This window comes from Ambystoma mexicanum, chromosome 2q (genome assembly GCF_040938575.1).
Source record: "Ambystoma mexicanum isolate Mex_15411 chromosome 2q, UKY_AmexF1_1, whole genome shotgun sequence".
Lineage (NCBI taxonomy): Eukaryota > Metazoa > Chordata > Amphibia > Caudata > Ambystomatidae > Ambystoma > Ambystoma mexicanum.
The window spans coordinates 1,299,579,214-1,299,600,162 of NC_090924.1; the positions used below are offsets into that span (position 1 = coordinate 1,299,579,214).

The window sequence follows — 20,949 nt, forward strand, 5'->3', positions numbered from 1 at the left end:
TGATTGCTGTATGCACATAGACATCCTTTTTAAGGTTTACTGCTCCATTGATATTGATATTTTGTTTCTATCGCGCTTGTACACTAGTGTTTCAGAGCGCGACAAGGCAAGGGAAGAGGAACAGGGGAGAACAAAAACAACGACCTTACTAGGCCCAGTGACATTAAGAACGCGCACGTGCATGGGGGAGGGGGAGATGTCAGGGCTGGACTGGCCTAAAGGGTACTCTGGAGATTTCCCGGTGGGCCTCTGCACCCTGGGCTCTTTTGTATTTTATTTTCACATTTTCTCATAGGAAAAGGGTTGGGCTTGCTCAAAATGTGCAATATGGGGCCACTTTGAAAATTATTTCCAGGGCCTCTTTTGGTTCCCAGTCCACCCCTGGGAGATGTGCATGGAAGGGGGAGAAAAAGAAGAGTGCGGAGCGAGACGGAAAAAACAGATCAATAATAATAAATTAATAATTAATAAAGGCAACAAGCAATGGTAGTGCAGCCAGCAAGTGGCAAGTGCTGGGTTTAAGGCAGCAGGCTGGGTAGGTCTGATAAGAGCAGGAAGAAAATGGGCGGGGGGGACTGTATGGGTACATTGACCCTTATCCCACGTAGCAATGTCACTGTTTAATTTCTTCATTTTTACACTGTTCTAAATTGGTTAGAAAGATTTATTTTGTCACAATACCAAACCACATAGTGTCGTAGAGATGAAATACTTAACAGCCACAGTTGAGCCAGCCCTAGCTCTTTAACTAACACTGCTTTGCTTTCTGGGACTTGTAGTAAAGCTGTTCTCATAATAAGTATGTGCCTACTACGAGGATATAAAGAACTGTTGGCAAACAAAGCTAGGACCGGTTCAAGGTGTCACAGGCATTGGTACTTTTGCATGCCTCCGATACGATGAAAAAAGCTGCGTTTGTCGCTAACCACACATTGATTTCATAAGAATTCGTCACAGTGACTGATTCAATGAGGATGTTTTGTTCTTTCTGGTTTTAAAAACAGCATAAACATTTTCCCTTGTGCATTGGATAACACTGGGTATTTTGCACTAGTTATTCCAATCAACCCGTTTCCAAGGGGAAATAAAATATCTCTCCTATAGAATCTTTTTAATGTTCTTTTGGCCTGCCCATGGATTTGTTTTGCAAATTCTTCCACAGTCAATTTTCTGGTGCTTGCAAATTCTTTTACCTCGTCTCATCTCTCCCTCTTTCCTCCGCCGCCTCACATCTCCGCATTCCAGCCACTGGCCTTTCTACGTTAAATCCCATCTAGATCCTCACAGTTCTCTGTGACCCCATCCTGCCTGGAACTCAGGCCACAAAATGATTAGTGGGGCCCTCAATGACTTCACAGAATCTATGCTATAAAGCAATCTGAATTACCAGCCACTTAAAAGGCAACACACTCAAACTCCTTTCACCTCCTCCCCTCTGGCAAAATGCTCCCAGCCAATCCTGCTCAGTTATACTGATCGTGCTACCATTCCCATCCACCTGAAACGTTTTCTCCCTAGCAATATGCAACAGGTCAAATCCTCCAATGACACTGCAGCAATCCCACATAAGCTATCCCCAAGAGGCTCCTGACCAGACATTGCTGTCCTTGGCTACAACAAATCCAGAGGACCCCAGCGTGAACACTTTACCATCATCTTTTAACCGAATGATAACACATTTGGTAGATATATACACTCCATTAAACAAGGTCACAACACGGAAAATCCTTTTCTCCCTGGTACACACAGGATCCAATAAGATAATCACCCTTGCATCGGAAGACAGATATGGACGGTAACAGCCAACAAGCCCCTCTGCGTGGGCTGTGGGCAGTTACTGGCCAGGTCTTCCCGCCGACATGGTGGTGTTAGCCATTCGCACACAGGGGTTCATCTAGGGTACGAATGGTTTGATTTCTATTTTTTTTTACAGGAGTTAGGTTGCATGCTTATTGTGCGAGCCCAATCTCCCGTAAAAAAAATAAAAACATGAGAAAAGGGACTTAGCGGGTGCGTCTGTGTGTGTGTCCATTTTGGTGCCTGCGGGCAGGAGGAGAGCAGGGACCAGAGCACAAAGCTCCCGTCCAGCAGGTAAATGGGGAGAGTCTCCATCTTGCCTCCCCACAATCAAGATGGCGCCACACAGGGCAGGACTTGGGTGGCTGGAAACAGCGGACGGTACACAGTGTGTTCATGTCCGCTGTTCCAGCAACCTGATTGGCTGAGCATCCTTCTCCGTATGCGAAACGACAGCAAGCGTATCAGCTCTAGACAGGAGAAATGAAGGTATAAATCTGACTGTCAGGATGATCTCCACCCATTAAAAACCCTCTATAGAGCTTGGGGGCCCTTAACAAAGAGAGTAAAGCCACCCACTACTGTGGAAAGTTATCTGCACCAGTCTAGCATAGCAAAATCTGTTAAATACGGTTTATAGTCACTATTTCGAATAACAGTTGGTCGAAAGTCAAAATGTCGACAAAATAATGTTGAAAAAAAATTCAAATGGCTTTTTTTAGTTTGTTTTTTGTTTAAATCCCCCCTTTTTAAATATTTCTTTCTGTTTTAACCCTTTTTTTACTTGCAGAACCAAAAAAAACATGTAAATAAAAAAATAGAGCATTTGAAAAAAAATTTAGACAATTTTTTTTGACATTTTTGTCATTCGACCAAATGTTTTTGACATTTTGACTGGACACCATTAAACACTGCTGCAACCCACTTCCTAAGCCAGTAATCCCAGAATTCAGAAGAAAACTGTAACACTATAATAATCATTTTGCTCAATAAGATTTCTAAGATTCAACGGCATATTTGTGTCGGGGGTCGACTCGAAAAACTCACCAAAATATTACAAAAGTAGTCAAAAAGGAGTGTACACCGGTGCAAGAAGTAACACAGTTTCATTCAGGGCCCCAGACACATCTGGGATCACAAATTCAAACAGATTGCGGAACAGTCCTGCATGAAAAGGCGATGTCAAAGAAACGCCCCTAAATCTAGAACTTTTATACAATGCAAGTTATTCATGATCGTGCAACATTAAAAAAATCTCCCCACACAAAACTAATTGGATTTCGCGCTCTGGACCGTACAGAAGCATACATTGCGTTAAAAAATGGGTTCCACTAACCTTACCATATGGCCCTCAATTACAACATGTGACGTCACAATCCACACCCAATTCCCGCAGCACAAAGTTAATTCATTGAAACATTTGAGACGACCAGCTGAACTTTAATCATCTGCCCTGGTCGCCTCATCCTGATTCTCATGACAAGTGCTTACCACCATTTCACTGCCAGAGCCTTGATCGACGGATGTACTGCTACGCGAATGTTGCATATCGGGGGCAATTTGAAACCGCTGTGGTTCTTTTCAGCTCCATTAGAAAATCGAATTTCATAAATTAAATTGAATTATAAAATGGTCATGCATTCATTATTCGTTGATGATGCGGTGTGGTAAAGTATGTGCGGATTGCTGGGAGAGAGGTGGTTGTGTGGTTTGTGTGGGTTTAAGTATGTGGAAGATTGGGGAATGGGTTAGTGGGGTCTGTATCGTGATTCAGGTGCTTATGGTTCTGTTACAGTTGTATACCTGTGGATTGGGGTGTTGCTGGTTCCTTGTGGGCCGACTCGCTTTGGTAATGTTGTGCTGATCCAACTGTATCCTGTTGAGTATCGTTTGGATTGGTAGGTGCACCTGAACCTAATCTTGAGGTGTGGGACTGGGTGGGTAATAGCTATTCTCAGGTTATCTAGTGTGACCCTGATCGGTTAAGGCTTTGAATGGTTCAGGGTCGGAGTCGTGTTGGTGTGTTGTCCTGGTGGATCTGTATTGGTGAGCTTGTGTATTCAGACGTTCGTATCTTTCTATCCTGACTGGTTTTTTGGTTTCCGTGGGGTGAACATCCTTGGGACTATTGTTGAGTTGTAGTTTTGTGTGGTGGGGCGTTGTGCTTCCTGATTGTGTATTGGTGGGCAGTGTGTAGTGATGAAACATTTTGTTTTTCACCCATTGCATTGGGGCCCATGGTGCAGTGCTTCCTTACCCCCTCTGTATTTTGTCCTCAGGGCTGATGGGGAGGGTAATAGTTAAGGTCATGGTCCTCTTGATGATTTGTTCTAGTCTTTCTGTCTTAGTTTGCTATGTTAACTTTCTTTGGTCGTATGGTGGCTGTCTCCCGTTTGGACCTTTAGTATGTTGTGGGATGTTTACCTTGGCTTTTCCCAGTGATTGATCGGTGTGTATCGCGGTCGCTCTACGTTCATTGATGTTTTTTGTTATGTCGATCCCCTGTGGCAGTCTTTCTAGTTATGACGTGAAGAGCCAGGTTTTGAGTAATTTCCTGAATAATAGGTGGTTTCTTGTGTTACGTATGTACTTTGGGAGGTCGTTCCAGGTTTTCGGGGCTTGGTGAGAGAAGAAAAAAAACACAGTAGATCATTGAGATGGCAGTAGCCAACTAGTTCTTTGACAGGATTGTGTAATATGGACTGCTCCATGATCACCAGTCAGGTTTCAGATACAAATATAGCATAGAAACAGCAATGAACCAAGTCATGGAAAATTCCGTCCAGGTTATGGACTCAAGAGACCTCTGCCTTCAGGTTTTACTAGATCTATATGCTGCGTTTGATACAGTAGATCCCACCCTCTTGGTCAAATTAGTATGGGATTCACCAGAGCAGTCCTTAACTGCTTCATTTCCCACTGATCTTGTTGGCATCAATTAATCCAAACTGGTCATTTCAGATCAGATCTCTGCTGATTTCATGCAGAGTACTTAAAGAATCCATCCTCTCCCGGATGATCTTCAAACTACACATGGAGCTGCTAGGATCACTCTGCCCCACCCAGAAATAACAGTGGAACAGTATGCGGATGACACACAGCTTTGAAGTGAACTGTGCAATGGGCATTTCACACCTCTGGGGCTCCTTCAGAACCATCCAAATCTGGGTGACCAGCACATACCTGAAGCGCAACCCTGACGAAGACATAGTTCCTCCCAGTAGGCCACCACAAGAGAAAGAAGACCATTTTATCATCAACAGTCATTTATCCTACCAAAACCATTATGAAAATCAAGGCAGGGAAAGAGAATATATGGGATTTCTTGACGAGTTTAGAAAGTTAGAGAAAGGTGCTAAAATGAGGCAAAGGACAGTGTGATGAGGGCTGAGGGCGTGTGGAAGGGGTGTGAATGTGGTAAGGAAGTAGGAATGGGAAAAGGAGCCCAAGAAAAAAGACCACATCACTGTGAAGAACAAAAGAGGCATTTCGGATGGTATGCCTTTTTGAAATCATAACATAGAGCCAGTTTCCCAAAAGCGTGCCAAATCTCCTCTAATCCACCGGCTCCCCACCGGCATGGGAAGATCAGCCCTTTTCTGTCTCCATTGCACTTATGCAAATTAACAAGGGGGGCCCTGGGAGTCCCTCTGCCAGACATTAGTCCTGGTTACGAGAGACTTACCCAGAGTCTTTAGCTCACTATCTTTTACAGAGAAGAAATATCCTAAACATATCAGTCTTTGTCCTGCCCTGGGGCAGTCCAGCACCGAAATGCTAGGCAATTCTCCTCTGAACAAGAGTACCAACAGAAACCCCAGACACGTGTTTCGGTCTGGTTGGACCTCATCAGTAGGGTGGATCTGTGCCTCTCTAAGAGTAGTGAGCAAGGGGTCCACGTCTGGATTCCCCTAGTAACTTATGCGCCATTGTTCAAGCCCAACTGCTTTTCCACTTGGATGACGGCAATGCAAACGTGGCTCGGATCAATACCACACACCTTGACCTCCTTAAGGTAGTCCAGCATGCTGCAGTGTGCTTGATCACCAGAACCAGAATATTTGACAGTATCTCTCCAACTCTAAAACAATTACACTTGCTGCCCATTCCGAACAGAATACTGTTCAAGATGGCATGCATCACAGATAAGGCCATGAATCCCCACACCTGAGCGTACCTTGCTGCACAACTCCCTAATTGTAGTGGTGTTACCACATCTAGGAGGCACACCATCTCCAGGGTTGAGACTAAGTTAGCCCACAAGGAGAAAACAAAAATACGATTTTCTAATGGAGACAAAAAGAACCACAGTGGTTTCAAATTGCTCCATAGAACATTTTCCCTGGGAAAAGGGTTAGAGTGTCCCTGATATGCAACATTCGGGTAGCAGTACGTCCGTGGTTCAAGGCTCTGGCGGTGAAATGGTGGAAAGCAATTCTCATGAGAATCAGGATGAGGCGACCAGGGCAGATGATTAAAGTTCTGCTGGTCGTCTCAATGACTTAACTTTGTGCTGCAGGAATTGGGGGTGGATTGTGACATCACAGGTGGTAATTGAGGGCAGTTTGAGAAGGTCTGTGGACCCAAATACTGAACGCAATGTATGCTTTTCTATAAGGGTTTAAAGTGCAATAAGCTTTGTGTGTGGAGATCTTGTCATCTCCCAAGATCACAAATACTAATAACTTGCATTGTATAAATGTTTCTTTGACAGCATCTTTTCATGCAGTTCTGCTCCGCGATCTGTTTGAATTTGCTGTTCCAGCTGCGTCTGGGCCATGAATAAAACTGTGTTACTCCTTGCACTGGCGTACACTCCTTTTTGATGACTTTTGTAATTTTTTGGTGAGTTTTACGAGGCGACACCCGATACAGCCTGCATGCCTTATGTAGCCCCTTTGCCAGTCTACTTTCACACACTTATTTTGCCTGTAACCAATATGCCTGTTTCTTGCACTTCTCCAAATGTACTTTTCACCATCTGTAACTAGCGCCTAGATACCTCTGGGTTTTGTGCGCTGAAATAAATGCAAAAATAAATAAATAAACCAGTAAAGCCATGCTGACTGAACCCTGATTCATATTATGTGGTCTGACTTATTAGCAGTTAGCACATGTTCCTGTCTGTTTCATCCTTTGTTTCCAAATTAATTCATGCACATGCAAATATGTTCAACTTTTAGTTTCATCAAAAGTCAATTTCTTTTTTTTTTTAAAGCTATATTTAAATGAGTACTTACCCTTTGAACAAGCTAAGAGAGGGGAAGATAAGACAGGGTTGTGTGAGTAACATTGTTTAGAGTACACCTTTGCAATTATACCTCTCTCTCTCTATATGGTCCCCCATGGTGTTCATTTGCTCTATAATGTTACCAAGACTGGACCCAACTAATCTTCCTATTTTGAGATGGAAATTGATTGGCCTTCTTATAGGAAAACATGAAAGGCCTGTGCTGAAGTCTTCTATTACCAACCGAGCATGCATAAACATTAATTCTAAGAACCCCTTTAAAGGCCTCTGGTTCCATCTGGAAGTTTGATCCCAGCACCTGTTGATTAATACCACACAAGTGAACAATGTTACACGTGCCACCACTGTATTTAAATTAGACAGAAATACCACATTTCTGGATCCAAGCTAACACATATGGCCCTGCTTAAGAGAGTTACCATCTAGCTAGGTGTGTGGCAATCAATTACTTTGTACATTGGAAAGCCTGGGGTGAAGAGGCAATTGAGATAATTTATCCCACTCGACTTGGACATCCTGGAATAAGGCATGTGCTGCATTTTCTCTGCCATCCCGTCCCTTTACCACCTGCTTGGTGGAGGAGGGCAAATATGATATCTGGCAATCAGCATTATTTGTAGGCCTGCCGAAGGGGTGTCGCGTGAATGGCACATGATGGTGGGTATCTTTGTAAATTTCAAAACCACAGTCAGTCAACGTTCAAGTACGGAAGAGATTGGGGGAGGTAATCAGGGTTCTAGTTTCTGATGAAAGAGCAGCTGGCAAGCACGAAGGACAGATGTGGATCCATTGGGGGTTAGGAGATGCTGAAGGGGAAGGAGTGCTGAAGCTGAGGTCTGGTGCAAGCTGTCCTGGGGAAGTAGTGCTTAGCTGCTGCAGGCTGCACGCAGGGTTCAGCCATGTCAGTCCAGGTAGCCAGAACACTCCTCTGATTGCCTGCATTCCTGTGGGCTTCTTCTGTGCAGTCAGCTTCTGTTCTGGGTCTTTCGCTGCCACAGGTGTCTGACACGTTCCCTTTCTGTTCTAGTTGGTCTGCGTTACGCTCGCCTCTTCGAGTTGAGTCTGCAGAAGGTACAGGCATAATGGCTTGGCTCAGTTTGTTCCCCCAGATCAAGGGAAATGAGCATCAGTCTTCATCTCACCCAAGTAAAGGGAAGTCCAGTAAAGGTGGTAGTAGAGCTGAACTTCTCTGTCAGGAGTGTTTTGGAAGGTTACAGGTCCAGGCAGAGACTATTAATTCCCAGTCATCACATTGGCGTCTTGCATGGTTTGGAAATCATCCGAAGTTTCTCAATATTAAAGGAAAAGTCCTGGCACATTTATGAAGAAATGGGGCTGAACAGGGAACCCAGGTCACTATCACAGGGTTGCATCCGTTCAAACATTCTGGTGCCCACTCATTCAGTTGAGCTGCCAAATTTAACTTTTGGAGGCTCCTTGCCCGGCTTATCTCAGATGTGGATTCAGATATCAATCCAAGATGCCATTTACAAACTGGGTATAGCTGGTCTTGGCAGATGTAGCCCTTGCTCTCAAAGGCAGGCAGAAGCCATGACCATACATGTCAATACCCATATCTCATTCCCTCACTCAAAGTAACAGCATGCGACTGCAAACCCCATTGCTGAGTTTTACATGTGGTTTCCGGCAGAGACACGGACAGTCAACAGCAGGCTGTATGCCACCAGAATCACAAAAGAGCTGCTACAATCAAGTGGAACCCACACAACCAGCCGTGGAAGGCGATGAATACAGTGAAAACATGGTACCTGGTGTACCCTGAGGCGCTTAGGGGCTCTCGTCCTTGGGTCTCTGGTAGGGCTACTTATGAAGACTCAACAGGAGAGAAACCATGCTAAACCGGTTTAGAAACAGTGGAAAATACAAGGGTCTGTGGCCAAGGTAGCCCAATGGCACTTCTTCCATTCCCACAGTCATGAGACGGTTAAGGTTTCAGAACTTGACATTGTTTATGAAAGATCCCTTTAGTGGTAGATCTTGGGAACCTACATCTTTTCTTCAGTCTTGCAAATTGGTCCACGTGTAAATTGTCGATTTCCTAATAAATGCCCGGCTTTAGCGGTACACTGTCAGACCGGCTCTTCAAGACCCTGATGGCAGCATGACGCCTCGGTTCTGGTTTGTTATGACCCGATTGGTGTTTTTGGTGAGCCTGTCCTGTTCCAACATGGCCGATTTCTTGTGTCCACCCTCATCCAGTCACCGGAATGGTTACCGGTTAGCAGAGCTACACAACTCTTTCACTCACCATGGTTTCTGCTGGACTACTCGCTATTTAGTTCCTAACTTCTGTTGCCTAGTAAGCTTTTGGAAAGCTCCATGCATGGTCCTCTAGAGGAAGCTAAGTCCAGTTTGCACCCTGTTTCTCTCTGATAATCAGAGCTATCAATGCGTCTACATGAAAGAGCCAACCATATCTCTGACACTGATTGGATTGTCCCTAGCAAACCATTAATCAGTGGACTCACCTGTGCGTTGAGGTGTAGTCAAGCTTTCACTCTGCCCTACTATGCTTGCAGACGCACTGCTGCACGGGAACTAGGGTACTAGTCAAGTGTCACATCAACTCCTCCACACGTTTACCAATGCAATGCAGGCAGAAGCAAGTCTGTGACTCTATTCCACAACCCTCCATTAACACTGCAACCTTCTAAACCCCAAACATCTAACCCTTAAGTTTTAACGTTTGCGTGAGTAGATCAACACTCCGTGGTGCATGCGTCATAGCGCTTTCTACTTGATAAACAACATACAGGCATAGAAGTAACAGCTCTAAGAATATATCACACCTGCATCCATGCAGGCATGCCACATGGCTTCAATGTAGGCTTTCACTGGATAAAACCATCCCAAGCCAGTTACCATTTAATGCTGTAAAACCTCTTTCTCCTGCTACTATCTGAATAAATGCCAGACAGGCATACACTTTAATATCATGCCCCATTGTTGAGCCTGAGCGTGTTGGAGCGGTCGCCGTAGCCCCGTGTGGCCTGCTGCTGAGGCTGCCTCCCGAGCCCCGTTGGGCTCCAGTTAAGCCTTCCAGTTTCTTTATTTTGTAATTCGTTTCTTGTTGCCTGCGCTCCGTGCGCGTCTGTGTGCTGCCCCCTGCCCCCTCCCTCCCCCTCCCTCACTTCCTGGTCCTCCTTCTCCCCTCTCCATTCCCGCCTCCCTTCCCGCCCACACCCCCCCTCCCCTTCCTCTCCCTCTGCTTTTTATCCCACTCCCTCTGGGCAGCTCCCCTGCCCGGCAGCCCCCTAGGCCAAGGGCCCCTTAGGCAAAGGGCGGCTCCTACAACTGCGGCTCCCTGTGTGTCTGCAGGTGTCCGCAGGGGACGCCAGGCGCCAGTTCCACCTGCTCTCCACTCCCTGGCCCCCCCCTCCTCACCTTGCTCACCTCATCCTCATGACGCCTCGCCCCCCTATTCCAATTGTTTGGTAAACTAGGGTGTTTTTCTCCCCTCGCAGGATTCTCAAACTTAGGTGGCCCTGACCTACTACGCATTACTGTTTGCTCTGCATTGTGGTAAACTAGGGTGTTTTTCTCCCCTCGCAGGATTCTCAAACTTAGGTGGCCCTGACCTACTACGCATTACTGTTTGCTCTGCATTGTGGTAAACTAGGGTGTTTTTCTCCCCTCGCAGGATTCTCAAACTTAGGTGGCCCTGACCTACTACGCATTACTGTTTGCTCTGCATTGTGGTAAACTAGTGCCCTCCACTCACTTCCTGTCTGCACACTCGTGTCGTCCGCCTCCCATCCTACTCCATGGTGCTCTCTATCTCGCCTATCTACTCTAACTGCTTCTCTATTGACTATCCTGCTCTCCTCACTAAATCCGGTAGGAAAAAGTTTAAAAAGGACATCCTGGTCTCCAACCCAGGCCTCCCTATCGCTGACACCTACACGAGCGCCTGCTCCAAGGAAACTCTCACTGACATCCTCTTTTTCGTGCCTTCACCTGACCTATGGACCCTTCACATGGTCGCTGTGCTCTCTCCTTTCTCTACCTCTCCCATTAATGGTGGCACCCGCTGGGATGTCCTCTTGGCCCCTTTCCACTCCTCTAAAGCCATCATTAATGTCTATGCTAACGGGACCGTCTTGGTCCAAGGCCCTCAGGCCAACCTTCACCTCTTTGATAGACGCTTCCCATGCCTTATCAACTTCCTCTCCGCTCCCGCTGTCCCCCCTCCTCTGTCCTCGGCTACCTTGCCTCTCCCCTCCCTCCCTGCCCCTTCTCTTGCTCCCTCTTCAACTCCTTCTCTAACACCTCCGCAGGGCGTACCTCTGATCTGTACCCCTCCCCGGAAGTCTTTCAAGGATGGCAACCCTCTCCACATTGCCACTCTAAACTCTCGCTCTGCCATCAAGCACTCCTCTGATATCTGTCGCCTTCTTGAGGAACTGGACCTCGACGTCCTCGGTCTCACTGAGACTTGGTTCACTGCCAGCTCTGCCACCTGCTTTGACACACTCCTACCTGACGGCTACAAGATCCTCTCCGTGCCCAGGCCCAACCGTTCAGGGGGTGGTGTTGCCCTTATCTTCCCTGAGTGGATTCCTGCCACTGTCACTCCTACGCAGACCTACTCCTCTTTTGAATGTCTTGTCTGCCGACTTTCTCTCTCTCCTAGCTATTCCCTTACCGTGGCTACTATCTATCGGCCACCTGGCCAAATTTCCTCCTTCCTCTCTGAGTGGGCTGACCTCTCCTCCTCACTCCTGTCCTCAACCACCCAACTCCTCTTTCTCGGTGACTTCAACATCCACCTCGATGCCTCCTGTCCCCCCTCAGGTCTCTTCCGCGAACTCTGCAACTCTCTCTCACTCTCTATTCTCCCGTCTGGGCCTACTCACTCTGCAGGGCACACTCTTGATGCTCTGATCTCTTCTGACCTTCCCCTCTCCCTCCCTCTCTCCACTCCTCTCTCTTGGAGCGATCACTTTCTCCTATCCTCCCACCTCTCCCTCCCTACCCCACAGGCAAAGCTACCCTCCTCACTGCCACCCACCTTCTCGGTCATCCGACCCATGAAGCGCGTGTCAGCTGAGGCCTTCGCTGCTACCTTCTCAGCCCCTTCTCCCCCCTCGGCTGACTCCCACCCTGACGCAGCCCTCTCCATGCTCTACTCCTCTATATCTGATACTCTCGATATCCTTGCCCCCGTCATGAGAATCCGCCTGAAGCCCAAAGCCAAATGCAACACCTGGTATGACTCGGATCTCGTCACCCTAAAACGCAAGTGCAGGGTGGCAGAGAGGAAATGGCGTGCTTCATGTTCATCCTCTGACAAACTGGCCTGCCGCCTGCTCCAAAGGCAATACCGGCTCTCCGTTCTCACCAAGAAGAGAGCCCTTATCCAAGCCCGCATCTCTGAGGCATCTAACAACTCGGCCGAACTCTTTAAAATCTGCAAGGAGCTGGCCAACCCTGCTGCAGTCTCTACCTCTCCTGTCCCCTCCCAGGCCCTCTGCACTGCACTGGCCTCGCACTTCATCTCAAAAACTCAGGACATCCTGTCCTCGCTCTCCTCCTCTCTCCTCCCTCCCTCTCTTCCCTGCTCTTCCTCTTGCTCTCTTGCAGCCGCCCCTCCGCCCTCCTTCTCTGCTTTTCCACCTTTTTCTGCTGATGAGGTTTCCAGACAAGTCCGATCTATGAAAACCTCGTCTAAACAGGTTCACCCCTGTTCCTCCAAAACCATCAAGGACCACATCGACTCCCTGGCTCCTGCCCTAGCTGACTTTTGCAACCACTCATTCGCCTCTGGAGTCTTCCCATCCCCCCTCAAGCACTCCCTTGTGCACCCCCTCCTCAAGAAACCCTCCTCTGACCCCTCCTGCCCGGCCAACTATCGCCCAATCTCCATTACTCCCTTCCTGGGCAAGCTCCTGGAGAAATTGGCCATCTCCCAGCTTAACCTCCATGCTGAATATGTTGGTAATCTTCATGACCATCAATCCGGCTTCAGAGCGGCCAGAAGCACGGAAACTGCTCTCCTGAACATCCGTGAGGACCTGCTCCTGAACCTCGATTCCAACACTCCCTGTGTTCTCATTCTGCTCGATCTCTCCTCTGCCTTTGACACTGTCAACCATGCCATCCTGCTCAACCGTCTCCGTGATAACCTGGGTATCACTGGTCAGGCTCTGGCATGGCTGACCTCTTTCCTTTCTGGTCGACCCTCCCAGGTCCAAATGGGCTCCTTCCTCTCTGACATCTTTTTCTCCACCTGTGGTGTCCCCCAGGGATCCAACCTCTCTCCCTGGCTCTTGAATCAGTATCTGGCACTCCTTGCCCACCGCATCGCCGCTCTCTGCCCCCACTTTCAGTGCTATGCGGACGATACCCAGCTCATTTTCAGGCTACCCTCGGCCTCCTCCTCTCCTTCCCTCATCTCCGACTGTCTGTCTTCTATCCAGGAATGGTGTGCCGCCAATGACCTCTGCCTTAACGCCAGTAAGACTGAGATTCTACTCATCGGCACACCCACTCCCTCCTTTCCTGCAGCTCTCTGGCCGGCCTCCCTTGGCCCCCTTCCTGCCACTACCTGCAAAGCTAAAAACCTCGGGGTCATCTTCGACTCCACACTCTCCTTCTCTCCTCATATTTCCGACGTCTCTAAGAAGTCACATTACCAGCTGCACCTCCTCAGAGGTATTCTTCCCTTCCTCTCCTTCCCCCAGAAGCTCACTGTCTCCCGAGCCCTGGTTCTCTCAAGGCTGGACTACTGTAATAGCCTCTATCTTAATCTGCCTGCCTCCACTCTCCGCCCTCTGCAACTTATCCAGAACAGAACTGCGAGACTTGTCCTTGGCCTCAAGCCCAGGGACCGTATCTCTCCAGGACTGAAATCTCTTCACTGGCTCCCAGTGGCTGCGAGGATTAAGTTCAAAACCCTCTGCATTGTCCACAAGGCCTTCTGGGGCCTGGGGCCACAATACCTTCAACTCTCTCTTCCTAAATATCTGCCTTCACGAGCCCTTCGCTCATCCGTCTCCAACTCTCTCATGGTCAGCCGCTTCTCGAAGCAACGAGCTGGGGGCAGATCTCTCTCCGCAGCAGGGGCCTCCCTCTGGAACAGCCTTCCTGCCTCCCTGAAACTTGAGGAGAACCATCTCCGGTTCCGGAAGCACCTCAAAACCTTCCTCTTCGCTTCTGCCTTCTCTCTCCCTCTCCCCTGCTAAACCTGCTTAACTCCCCTTCGAAGTCTGCACTTAACCTGCATCTGGGCCACTCTGTGACCTCGGCCCAGGGCCCAGCCACTCTCCACTTGCACTGCCTCCCTGGCTCCGCCTGCACTGCGGGACTGTCACTGCATCCCTACAGCCGCCTTCCCAGCACTTGCTCTGCACTTACCTCGCACTTGCCACCAGCTGGCCCTTTTATTTATTACTTATTATTTTATTACGCTACTTACCCTGTATTGCACTTTCCCCCCCACCTCCTCCCCCTGCACTTCTCCTTTTCCCATTACCTCTGCACTTGCGCGATCTGAATGACACCTGGCCTAGTAGGATCGTTTGTCTGTCTTCCCCTTGTTTCCCCCCCTCCCTGCCTCATCGCGCCTTGAAACACTCGTGTATAGGCGCGTTACAAATACCATATCATATCATATCATATCATAATAGTGTTCTGTTCTGATCCACGTTTCCAGTGCTAGAAACTACAAGTTATACTTAGAAGCACCAAGTGATGGACACTTATCCTGGCAATCTGCCACCTTGAGCATCATCCTGTGGTGAACACCTGGCGTTTGCACCATCGGTTCCGCCATAAACTACATCTGGGGCAGCGGCAGCAACATTCCTTTGGAGATCAGAAAGTGTCAGAGTGTGTGCTGAGGTCATCAGAAGGAGCCATGGGTGCTGCTCATGCAATGCTGCTCTAGCAGCAAGAGAGTAACGGGCTCTCTTGCACAGAGCTTTCCTCTTTCCATAGAACCCTCACACAGGCAAGGTGGAAAGGGGCCACACCCCACTTCCGGGCCCACACTCCACCAAATCAGGGTTGAATGCCCCATTCTCCAGAAGAAAAGGAAGTCTTGGATTAATAAAGCCCCCCTAACTGTGCATTGACCAATCTAAACTTAGATTCGATGAGGGAGACCAGATAGAGGTATGGGGGAAATACCAAACTGTTATTGACACCCAGTCGGAGCTCATTCTAAGAACGCTCACTGGATTTTATGACTGACCCCTAGTCTTCATCCTTCTACCCTTCCTCATCTCTTTCCTTCTACCTCCCACATCTTACCCAAACCTAGCTCTCACTAATTTAGGCACCCCGCAGTTGAATGTTTCACCCCACGAATGTGAAAGTGGTTGAGTGTCATCCTGGTAAGTTTTATTGTGGCAATGCAATCTTTTTTTCCTTTTAATAGGTAGTCTCCCCACCTCTTCCCTCACCATTCTCCACCCCCCACCTTTTCCTACCCAGGCACACCACCCTCTTTAAATATGTATCTAATTTACCACCACAATAAAACTTACCAATATGAAACTTACCACTTTCAAATGTTGGGGATTAAAGCACTGAATAAAAACGTTTTGGACCACCAGAGATACATATCCCTCTCTCCATGCTCCACGACACCCAGCTTTTCTAGGGAGGCAGGAGCTGGCCTAGGAAACTCTTTAAACATATGACTTCTGGTGGGGACCTCGAAACATCGAATCCCTATTCAGACCGACCCGTGACATTCTGCCTAGTGGCCGGTCTCCATCATGCCCACACACAAACAAGGCTCCCCAGAATCTGGCCACTTCTGGGAAGCTGATTCACCCAGATTCCCTGCTGGGACCGTAAGTGACAAAAAAAAGAAGAGAACCCGGGTTTGGCACATGAGCTAGTACGCGGCCTCCCCACGCTCCAGCCACACTCTACGCCCAACAGAATCTTCTAGAACACAGGGGATTTTCTCGCTTAGAAAAAGAAACCCTGTGCTGGCATACGGCCCGCCACACCAGCCTTCCGTGTCTCACACACAAACTTTAGAAATTGGCCTTATAATGTGCACAAGGTACTTACTGCATTTGCTGCGTATAAATCCAATCAGATCGCATGTCTGCAGAAAAGGAGGGAAAAATAGAGGTCAAATATTCCAGTCCGGAAATAACATCTGTTGAGTCTAGATAGATTCGTAACACATACCGATAACGGTGTCTTCCCTGCTTCTCCCTTTGGCCCCTAAATAAGAAAGTAGATTATTATATGGGCTGAATCCTTTAATTCATTTTACAATATTAATAACAACTTGATTTTTAATATAGTGCTTGGCAGCACGGTATGCTATTGTCTAACTCTTTGCATAACATGTACGGCTTACCCATTTTAATGGTCGTCAATTTGGTAATCTTTAAATCTTTAAATGTATTTATTTATTTTTTTTAATTTATCCTTAGTGTGTTATAGTTCAATCCTTAAAGGATGAATCCCTGAGTGGAATTCAGACTCGTGATTTCAACACAAGACACTTACGCCACAGCTACCAGGAAACATGACATAACAGGGGTGAGCCATTCACCTAAACCCCCCGCGGAAAAGCTGAAGTGAAAGATGGCATGCCATACTCCTCAGTGCATCAGTTGTGCTCCTGTTGTATATACCATTTCTATAGTACATACCACAAACAAAATGGTCTATTGGATTGTAAATAATGAAAATCTGTGAGTCTACAGTCAACGACTTCTCTTCCATCTCTACCCCTGCATAGTCGCTCGTCTGGTTAGTACTTGATGACTCTCTAAACACCTTCAAGCCGACCTACCGGGTTGTCCAACTCCAGTCCGCGAGGGCTGGAATCCTGACGGGTCTTCAGGATATCCCTTATTATTATTCATGAGGAAACATGTGCATACATTTAGAATCATTGTATGCACATTTATATCATGAATATTAAGGAGGGGTATCCTGAAAAGCCAGCATGGATGCGTCTCTTGAGGCCTGGAGTTGGACAAGCTTGCAACAAATCCTCAAGGCTGTAAGAAGGATCATGCCTCCAGACTGCTCTGAGAGCCATGGCTAGTGCCAGTTTCTCAACATTTGCCCGTGGCATCCCTGGCCTCCTCAACGCATGTCTTCCTTAGGGCTCAGCCCCCATACCCCTAAAACTCACAACACTTGTCTACTCTGAAAAACCTAGTGCAGACCCCAAGGGCCCAACCATCTACCACTCCATCTCAAATCTACTGTACACTGAGAGGTCATGGAGAGTGAGGTAACTATACTATGTCATGGAGTGTGACAACCCCCATTATGAGAAGTGCAGTAATGAGGCGATATTACCCTAGATGGCAGGGTGACCCTATTGGTAACAGCCTGCCCCCAGGTTAAGGGCCACAGAGAAGCAAGGTTCCCTAAATGCGGGTGGCGGTGCTGTTACCTACATGGTCCGCCCACCGCCGAGGGTAATTCCGCCATTAGCACCCATTTAGTTACCTACGCGGGTGCTAATGGTGTCTATTGTTTTTTTTTTTAAAACAATCCTTTTCTGCATGGCCCTACGCCGCGCCGTGGTTCCGGAGTCTGTTTTCTATGCTGATGATGTCACAGTCATTAACATTGAAAACTGATTCTATGAACCACGAGGTGGCCCAGGGCCGCACAGAAAAGTTTTTTTTTTTTTGAACACACTCTTAGCACACGCATATCATTATTTATTATTTATTTATTGTTGTTTTCAGTTAATATAACTTTTACAACAAAATACTACAATAAAATATCAACTGCTTTCTTTGTTTTTACGTACATGTTCAAATAATCAGAATACAAAATTCTCATCTCTTTGTACCATAAGTGTCCTAATTAAAAAACAGGCCAAAAGTCATCATGACATTGACCTCATATTAAAATTACTAAGCTAGTTTCAGAAAATGAAACATCAACGCTATATTAAAATAACACATACCCACATCTCGATACAATATCCATGTGAACTCTAAGTATGGACATCAGCGTTGAGACAAGGTAGCGCAGTCTGCCAAACCTTATACAGAGCAATTATCATGGCTTGTGAGGAGGTGTTCAAACAATAATTCCAGAAATGCTTTGTGGCAATGAAATTAAACAGATGACAATATTGAATGTACAAACATCGATATACAGCCTCCAGTTTCGGACACGCGGTCAATATATTTTTTACAGTTTCCAAATTTGATCCTATCTCAAATATCCGACACATACGTTGGTCTGGAGTAATTTTCCACCTTGTTCCATGTGTTGCTCTAACTGGTAATTGATTAAGACGCAACATAAGACGGAACCTATGCACTTTAGGGCATGGACACTTTATCAAGTACGATTGAGGAGCAAGATACTTATAGGCAGCAATTCCTCCTATGTGTTGAGGGTTATGTAGCAAACTAAATCAACAAAAATTGCCTTCCTAGTCTTTGCTTTTTGCTTTACTCATAAACTCTTTTTACAATCTCATATTTAGCATAAACTGATTGTTTGAGTGCCCAATTCAGCTTTTCATAGTAGGATAAACAAAGGGTGGCGTAGGATGATACTGTTTTCTTACTGGGTTCCAATAAAACGACATCGTTTCCTATTATATGCAGCATCTCGCTCTTAGGATGCATATGTAAATACATGGGTGCTAAGAGGTGAAGAGGGAAGGTGGGGGTTCACTGTGATACTAACGAATTTATAAATATCGAAATGTTTTTTAGCGAACATTTAAAAAAGATTGTGGGTTGGGTGGGTCCACATTCTTCCCAAACTTACAATATTTGAAACATAACATTTTTGTTGTCTCTTTTTGCTCCTCGCCTGCTACCTGTGCTCCTCTCGTCTAGGATCTCCGGTTTAGATCCCTTGCGGACATGCCCGTGTGTGCCGTGAGTCTGGAAAGTGAGAGACTCGTGCATCTCTCCCATGACCCTGAAGGGCGGCTCCACTGTTCCCAACCTCCGTGCTCTTGAACCAATGAAGAGCAATTCAAACTGGCTGTGCGAGTTGCAGATTTTGTCTAGTTTGCAGAAGGTTTTGTTTTCTAGGCAGGATACGACTGAGAAATATCTTGAATAATGGGTGTCTTTCAATGAGCTATACTGTTAGTCTGAGTGTCTACAGGATTGGGGTTGTGGGCTGCTTGGGTTGTTAGTTGTGTGTGCGTGTGGTTTTGTGTGTCGTCTTCCTCCCCTTTTGTATATTCTGGGTTATTGGTTGGTGGGAGGGTTGAGTACTGTATGTGATTTGCATTGTTCAAATAAAATTATCCAAAAAAAAACACCTACGAGCTTTGAGGCCCTCTGGGAAATGCCTGGCCCATTGACAGGTTTTGGAAAGCAGGGGGGCAGGGGGGGCAGGGGGGGCAACAGGGTCTCACATTGTCTCTCACTCTTCCAAATGTCTTTCCTTTGGAAGGGGAGGTGGCCAATTGTCACTTTACACGAGGCAGTGTACAGTATGTGCATTCTTTGGACTTGTTACATAGAAAGTGTGGCTGTCATCCTACCGGTCTTCCTGGAGGTCCCCGAGACCCTGGTGATCCAGGCTTCCCAGGTGTGCTCTCCGCGCTCTGGAAACAAAAGAGAAAACGCTCGAATTTAGACAAGTGCAGCCAAACGTGAAAGTAAAAGTAAGGCAATGGGATAGAAAGCATTTGTATAATGAAGGGTATCTGATCGAGTAGAAGAGCCATATTCCGTCTTTAGCAGCATTTCAGAAACAAAAGTGTGATTACATGATGACATTGTGCTTTTTAATGGTGTGAATATGTGGGGGAGGGAGTGCTGTTCTCCGCCTTGCCCTCATTTCAAAACACCCCCATTCGGCATTTGGGGTACTCCGAACTTGGCCCATCATGGTGCTGCCTATGTAGCCATAGTGTTCCATTCTCAGTCCTCCAATCAAATGAATAGGGCCGGACTCAGTCCCATACCATAAACCAATTACAATCAACACAGGAAAGCATTGGAGTTCTTGTCAGGAGCTATACATTGGTTGATTACGTGGAGAATTGCACAGTAGACTTAGTCATTTGATAGATCCCCGGGCCTTCACTGTTGACCCCCAGTATCATGATTGGTGCTGGGCTGGATCTCAGCACCCCATTGCCCTCAGCATGCAAATCCATTCATGCAGGTGTACCACTATGCACCTTTGAGCTGAGGTAAGGAATGCGATGCACAGAGTTCTCTGGCTTACAAGGTCGACAGTGCCCAGCAGGAAGCATGAATACAGAGCCTCGGAGGGTTGAACGTGACACCCAACCCTCTGTATCCTTGGTCATTGTACAATGATATCGATAGACCTGCATGTGAGCACACCATGGATTTCTGCTTCGGGGAATGTAGATACTATGAACCCTCAGCCTTGACTAATGCTGGTTAGGGCTGATGGGAGTTGTAGTCCAACACAAGTACAGAGCAAAGGTTGCAGAGCCCTGATCTATGGTTAGGGTCCGACCAGGTGGCTATACCAATTCACCACATCCCACAGTTGCCTCCAGGTTTACGCTTCCTTGAAAGGTTGAGTTGTTAGCATCTTTCTTTCTGAGGGAGCAGTGCAGTAGGTTTGTTGGTTTCTCAGGGATAGTGTTTGTGCATCCCTGAGCATACTCCATCCTCTCTCCCCGCTTTCGTGGGACAGGAAGGTGCCCTCACTGCAGTGACTTATAAGGCATCTGCTAATGATAGCATTTGGACATTTAACACAGTGAAACGGAAACACAAATACAATAAAGCAATCCATAGGGCCTCATTACGAGTCCGGCGGTAACCCTGCCGGTGCTAACGGTGGGTTGCCGTCAGCGTTGTAACATTTTACAGGCGCCTGACTTCCCGGTGCCACCAGGACATTACAAGTGCCGGCGGTGTGGGAAGTCAGGTGCCGGATTTCGTAACTCCCCTATCGGACTCTATGGGAGTGTGGAG

General features: G+C 47.1%; 1 protein-coding gene across 1 annotated transcript in view; it reads right to left on the reverse strand.

The window, feature by feature from the left end:
* Positions 1-20,949, reverse strand: part of COL6A6 (collagen type VI alpha 6 chain) — an 858,285-nt gene that overhangs the window by 80,003 nt on the left and 757,333 nt on the right. Inside the window, exons 30-32 of the mRNA XM_069646627.1 lie at positions 19,530-19,592; positions 16,220-16,255; positions 16,097-16,133 (exon numbers count right to left, since the gene is read on the reverse strand). Of these exons, the coding sequence (XP_069502728.1) occupies positions 16,097-16,133; positions 16,220-16,255; positions 19,530-19,592 (136 nt within the window). The remainder of the gene's footprint in view (positions 1-16,096; positions 16,134-16,219; positions 16,256-19,529; positions 19,593-20,949) is intronic.